A 7,247-nucleotide genomic window follows, 5' to 3' on the forward strand; every position below is an offset into this window, starting at 1 on the left:
AAATATATTGTTTGATTAAAGCATTCTTAGCTGATAACATGATTCATTACGATTTATCTGTAAAAGTTAAGTGAACGGCGTACATCATCATGCCACCACACCATAAGTGAGCATATCACTAAAGTAAAGAACTCGGTACACACTCTCCCAGTATCCCTGTGTTTCCTTTCAATTAGTTTTATATTTTGGAGTTATAAAACATAACAGAGACGGTAATCAATTTCAGGAGATCTCACACCCAACTTGACATCAGCGTCACACCAGTGGAAACTGAGGGCAGTTTCAAATTCCTGGAAGTGTACATCACACACAACCTCTCATGGTCCCAGATCACATCCTACACAGTCAGGAAAGCTCTCCAGTGCCTCTGCTTTGTGAGGAGGTTGAAGAGATCTGCACTTTGCACATCCATACTCACATCATTCTACAGATGCACAGTAGAGCATCCTGACAAGCTGCATACCTGCTTTTTCATTATAATTATGTTCTTTATCTTTCATGTATTTTTGTGCTGCATCATTCTCCTTTACACTTGTGAGACATTAAATAATCTTGACTAACATCAATGATTAGCAGTTGTTTTCATTGTTACGTTCCCCACAAATTGTAAGCTTTAAGTCTGATTCAAATACATCCAAATTGCAGGTAGGGAAATGCAATTGTTCAAAATGCTTTCCAGTGAGTGAAATTGAATTTTCCCTATTGTACTATTTTAGATCCTATTTTGCTCTAGCAGCCAGGAGTTTGGAGAGTGGCATCATCTAACTTAATCAAAAACAAGAAGCTCCTGCTGTTTCATTATTCAGGGAAGCAACTCCCTCTGTCAGTGTACAAAAGATATTCTGAACATGTTCCATTCAGCATCCTAAGTAAAAGGACTCTTATAGATGCATTTCCTCCCTCTCTCCACCTACCCTGCAAGAGTTCTTTGATGTCAATAGATTAGTAAACACTACTTGCCATCAATTCCAGTCAGATTTAAAGAAAATACCTAGTTATTAAAAGCTGTTTTGTGCCTTTTTTTGCAGATCCACCCATGAATGCTTCTAATTATTTGCAGAGCACCGCACAATTTTGTAGCCTGACCTATTAATCTATGACTTCCTGCAGAGTTAGCATCATTGCACTATGTTCAGCAGCATGATCTTCTATGCTATTGTGCGATCGTCAAAAAGGAACTTTAAGAAAATATATCCCTTTCAAAAATAATTGCTGGCTGAATATTTCTTCTACTCATTATTTTCACAAAGCACTCCTCAAACTTGATGATACAAGCGGCAGGTTTAGAAACTCAATATGGTGCACAACCTAAGATTAATTTCACCCACATCTAGTGGTTTACATAGTTAGCAACACTGGAGTTAAAATGCAAACCATAATACTATCAAAAATGCTTAACAAGTACTGGTCAGAGATAAAGCTGTATCAATGGAAACAAAGATTCCCAATTCAAGTTGGTCATTGCAGTGGCTAATAAAAGCTCTGCAATAGAGCAGAAATGCTGTAGACAATAAAAGCTTGCAAATCCTTCATTTCACTCACGTTGAACAAATCTGAGTCATTCCTTTAGGATGAACTGCGATTTAAGGAGACTGAACATCAATCTGAAGGAAATCGCCTTATGTTCCTGAAACCTACTCATGGACAAATCTTAATCTATTATCATTTTAAATGAAAAACAATGGAATATTTTTTAAAACATATTGCAGATTTTTTCCACAACTGAATAGAAGGAATTAAAGCAGATTGTTTTAACATCCTGCAGTTCAGTAGCTCATGTTTCCGAGCATCTAACACAATACTGAGCACACGTCATTAAAATGAAAATAACTTAAGTCAGGCAACATAATTGATCATAACATTCCCAGTTATTTTGTCACTTTTTAAAGTTTAAAAATTCCGTAGTAGCTCTTGCTGAGTGATTAGACATCTATTAAAAGGCAAATATATAAAACACAGAAAGAGAAGCATTTATTAGAAAAAAAAATGTATCAATACTTACAGCCTTTAATGAAATGGTAATGGGACATTTTTCCCCAATTCAAAATGTTGCCATCACACAGTTCCAATCTTCTCCCACAGTACAGCTTCCATGACTAAACAATATGTCACTTGGTGAGCCAAGCACAGCTTTGTTTTCTTCAATATGTATCACTTCAAGGAGATTGGATACAAACACTTTGCAGGTGCCAGTAGCTCCAGTCAGTCCTGAACCGGAACTACCAGACGTACTATTATAATACAATTGATTGGCAATGCTCTAATCTCACATTTTTACAAGAGGCAAGAATTAATTGGTTGACAGCTCAGCTTTCGGAATTAGAGCACCTAAAGCTGCAGTGCGACTCATATAGCCAGCAGAGCCCTCTGCTTCAGAAAGATGAATAATCGGCACTTGCTGAACTATTTGTAGCAAATATCATTAGCATTTGAATGAGCTTTTTCTTCTATTTTGCAAATACTTTATGGGAGCAGATTAAAGTTAATAGAGTTGAATGTAATTATTGGGATAAACAACAGTGCAGAAAATTACTTAACAAATGTTTATTTTTAAAAATTTTCTCAATGTCCTGCAGATCCGAATGCCCCCAACCTTTCCCCAACACACTCTCATCCTGTCATCCTGCACTGCTCACTTCTCATCTTCTATTGCTGCTGTTTCACGTATTTTTACACGACTGCTTGTTTTATTATAATGGTGCCAGTAACATTACACTGTCTTACATAAATTTAATGTCAACCTGTCACTCTTCAGGCCATGCCCCTGGTGTTAATATTATTCTGTGAGTGTATGAGCTGCATCGTAACTCTATGTGCTGTGTCTTGCCCCCACCCAGAACACAGCAATAGTGATTCATTTAGATGTATTTCATTGGCTTTGTATCTGTACTCAGCGCAATGACAATGAAGTTGAATCTAATCTAATCTATACATGTATAAGGTTGCATTAAAATAAACTTGAACATAAACTTGAAAGAAAAGGTCCTGACTTCATGTTAAACCCCAATCCAAGTCGGTGCACATCCAACATCCACTGCTGGACGTATTTTAAAAATATTGTGTTGAGCATTTGGTTCATAATGACAGACAGGAAGCTTATTTAACTCAACAACCATTTTTATTGTGATAAACACTAAAACAGACCAGACATGATGATCCGGGGAGAGAACAGCTCAGTCACATCCAGAGGGGGAGGTGATTATCACACACCCCGGTGACAGTCAGGGACACCCACACACTCACAAGTGAATAACGGTATAACCCAAGCTAAAATGTAATAATAAATGAACTCAACAGAGGATGAGAGGTGACCTGATAGAGGTGTACAAGATGAGAGGCATTGATGGTGTGGATAGTCAGAGGCTTTTTCCCAGGGCTGAAATGGCTAACATGAGGGGGCATAGTTTTAAGGTGCTTGAAAGTGGGTACAAGGGGGATGCCAGGGGCAAGTTTTCACGCAGAATGGTGGGTGCGTGGAATGCACTGCAGGTGAAGGTGGTACAGGCAGATACAATAGGGTATTTTATGAGACTCTTAGATAAGTACATGGAGCTTAGAAAAAGGGAAATTCTAGGCAGTTTCTAGAGTAGGTTACATGGTCAGCACAACATAGTGGGCTGAAGGGCCTGTAATGTGCTGTAGATTTTTATGTTTCTATGTTTTTATCTCACCATAATCCCACAAAAGCATTTTAACAGAAGAACAATACACAGTGCTGGTCATTAGGAAAGCTGGGGTGGGCTGTTGGCCATGCCATCCCCCCCCCCGAGTGCCTCACTACCCCCACCTGAGGGGTCAGCCATCCCCAACAACCCCAGAGTCCACAACAAAATCCAAAATTTCTGGTGGTGGTCGACACTGCAACCTGAGGCGCTGAGGGGTTTCTGGAGCCTCCCCGTCCTCTGAGGAGGCACTGTTTGGTGATGCAAGAGGCAGGGTACTAGGAGTTTCACTTCCTTCTTTCAGCCTTGCTGGGTGGGTGGTTGCCAAGGGCCAATGCAACACCAGCTGGTCCTGGTGAAGCACGACGGCCTCAAGCAACCGGACTGATATACCACATTGGAGATGCCATTCAGCACCTCTCCCGGCCTCTTACAGTGGCTTCCCAGTTTAGTCGACAGTTCCTTTTTCTGGGAGGGGGAGAAAACCATTCTGTTTCCTTCCCTCCCCCACCCCAGTAATGTCCTGTCCCCATAAGCCCATTTTTGATGTCCGCTGGCTGAGCTTTAGTTCCACTGAGCTGCGTTGTGAATACCCCACAGATGCCCCCTAAGGTGCAGCAGGTACTCCAACCCGCCTCCTCAGGAATCTCCGGCTTGGGAAAGAGACCACCCCGCCCAAGCATGGGCACATCCGGCGAACACCTAAACTGTTGCCCAGTAACCCATAATTCATGGGGTAGGTGATGTTCCCAATCACACTGGGGTTGGTAACAAGGGTGGAAAGCTGCGTAGCCAGGGTGTGGTTAAAGCACCGCACCAGCCCATGACTTTGTGGGTGAACGGGGTGGTCTGCAGTTTGGTGATATTCCCAGCCGCATGCAGACCTCACCAAACACTTGAACCTCAAAGTTGCACCCTGGTCACTGTGAGTTCCTCAGGGATGCAGTAATGGCAGATGAAATCCCCCATGATTCTCTCAGTGGTAGTGGTGTTACTCTGCTCTGGGACTGCGTATACCTCTGGCCACTTTGTGGCCACATTCCCAGTGTCAGTGTGAGGGAAGGGGCCAAGGATATTCACTCCTACGCACTCCATTGGGACTCCCATCAGGTACTGCTGAATCGGTACCCTAGACTGGCAGCCCAGCCCCTCCTGGGACGTGCAGGTGTCGGAGCGGTGCACGAACAGCTCCATCTCCTGCCTGTACCCAGGCCAGTAGAAACGTTCATGCAGTTTGCCCCAAATTTTTGCAACTCCAAAATAGCCGGCTCCCACCAGCCCATAAGGGCTGCAGAGATACAGGGCTGTTCCAACACCACATTAACATCGGGGATGCCTGACCCATCTGCACTGACCGCAGCACCGTGGCGCGGATCCCTTGGGGGACCACCGGCTGCTGGAGTCGTCTGTCACCATCGGGAAACTGCCATCGCTGGAACAGCAACCCCTCGCTCACATCCAGCAAAGTCAGTGACTCATGGTCCATACGAAGCAGCAACCATTGGTGGAAGTGGTCCATGCTCAGGAGCTCCCAGCAGGTGACACAATAGTTCTGTTCAGTGCAACTCAGGGTGTGACTGAAGTATGGCGCAACGTGTTTTCCATGGACCCCTCCTGTGACAGCACTACACCGCACCCCCCATGACAGACATTTGTATCAACAATGAAGGGGCTTGCTGGATTGGGGTACGGTGCACCAGCACTGGGACCTGGGTGATCACAGCTCGGAGCTGGTTGAATGCAGCAGCGAAGATGTTGGCCAGACGGAAGAACTCTCCTTCTCGGAGAGCTGGTGCAGGGAAGTGGCCATGGTGGCGAAGTCCTGAATAAACCTGCAGTAGGATGATGGCAGCCCCAGGAAGCTGCGAAACTCAGAGACATTGTGGAGGGTGGGCCTTTCCTTGAACGCTGCCACCTTTTCAGGGCCAGTTACCAGTTGTCCCACACTCACCATGTGCCCAGGAACTTCGACTGATGGTGTGGCAGGCAGCACTATGTGGGGCTGAGCTGTAGGTTCACCTGGCGATGGAGGTGAAGGCCTTTCCAAGTTCCACAGGGCATCATCAAAAATGGCGGCGTACACCAGGAGATCATCCAGATAGATGACACAGTGACTCTGCAGACTGGGCGCCATCACCTCCATCAGTCTCTCAAATGTGGCCAGGGCCTTACACAGGCCAAACAGCATTACCCGGAAATGCCAGCCCTTGACCAGTGGTGAAGGCAGTCTTGGTCTTGGTGTTAGTTCGACCTGCCAGTAGCCATTGCAGAGATGGAGAGAGCTGAACCAGGTCAAGCCCACTATACAGTCCCAGGACATCATCAATTTGGGACAGTGGGTAGGAGTCCTTCCAGGTCACAGCATTGAGATAGAGGTAGTCTACAAAGAACTACCACGGCCTGTCTTCCTCCCTGACTAACACTGCTGGAGCTGCCCACGGGCTCTCGGAATGCTCAGTGATGCCAGTTCTCCATCTCTTTGATCCGCTGCTCCAATGCCTGGTGTTTGGTGAGGGCCAGGCAATGGGGCTGCATGCAGATGGGTCAGGCATCCCCGATGTTAATGTGGTGTTGGAGCAGCCCTGTGTCTCTGCAGCCCTTATCCTTGGCTGCGAAGATGTCGATGTGCTGGTCCGGTAGGTCCTACAGCTGCTGCCACTGGTCCTGTTGCCCTCTACCACACAGTTCACGTATAAGCCTTGCTCTTCGCCCAGAGGGGGGACAATGGAGGGATTCTTCTGGAGGATTTGGGCGATGCTGAGGTTGAAGTTGCTGCTGCCCTCTCTGCCTCGGCCAGCACCTTGTCCAGCGATGATGGTGAACATGCTGCTGAAGGCACTCTGGTGTCAGGGCCTTTACAAACGCATGGAGGGTAAGCTCTTCCTGGGCCGCGGGAGGGAACTGGGGATAGCCGTGCCATGCCGAGCACAGTGGCGGAGATCTGCTTCTAGTGACCCCAGGCTCTCTCCTATATGGCACTGTCTGCTGCACAGTTCTTCCCTCATTGCTTCTACCAACAGCCTCTGCTCAAAACGCCGCTCGATCGCCACTACGAGGGCCCTGTAGTCACGCTGCTCCACCGGCATTAGGTTGAGAAGGGCCCGCAGGGCAACTCCCTCCAGTGCCAGGGCAGGGTGTAATGCCATCTTGGTGGAGCTGCACCCCTTGTGCCAAGCGGCAAGTTTGACTTGCGCCAGGTAAGGCTCCAGGCAGTTGGTACCGCTGTATCGGGAGCTTCGGGGTGGACCTTGTGACATGAATTTGCTGAAGCCTGTTGCTCTTACATAGAAACAGAAATCTACAGCTCATTACAGGCCCTTTAGACCACAACGTTGTACCGATCATGTAATGTACTCCAGAAGCTGCCCAGAATTACCCTACTGCATAGCCCTCTGTTTTTCAAAGCTCCATGTACGTATCTAACTGTCTCTTAAAAGACCCTATCATATCCGCCTCCACCACCATCGCCAGCAGTGCATTCCATGCACCCACCTCTCAGTATGTGTGAAAAACTTACCTCTGACATCCCTTCTGTACCTACTTCCAACACCTTAAAACTGTGCTCTCTCATGCTAGCCGTTTCAG

The 7,247-nt window shown here is 46.4% G+C and overlaps 1 protein-coding gene across 4 annotated transcripts in view; it reads right to left on the reverse strand.

Annotated features, from left to right (window-relative positions):
• The window catches only part of myo16 (myosin XVI), a 675,445-nt gene extending 673,163 nt beyond the window's left edge, over positions 1-2,282 (reverse strand). For all 4 annotated transcript variants that reach the window (XM_063053735.1, XM_063053734.1, XM_063053733.1 and 1 more), the window contains exon 1: positions 2,003-2,282. In XM_063053735.1, coding sequence (XP_062909805.1) covers positions 2,003-2,030 — 28 coding nt within the window. In that variant the 5' untranslated portion in view covers positions 2,031-2,282. The remainder of the gene's footprint in view (positions 1-2,002) is intronic.
• Between the last annotated feature and the right edge of the window lie 4,965 nt (positions 2,283-7,247).

The sequence above is a fragment of the Mobula hypostoma genome, chromosome 7, assembly GCF_963921235.1.
Source record: "Mobula hypostoma chromosome 7, sMobHyp1.1, whole genome shotgun sequence".
NCBI lineage: Eukaryota > Metazoa > Chordata > Chondrichthyes > Myliobatiformes > Myliobatidae > Mobula > Mobula hypostoma.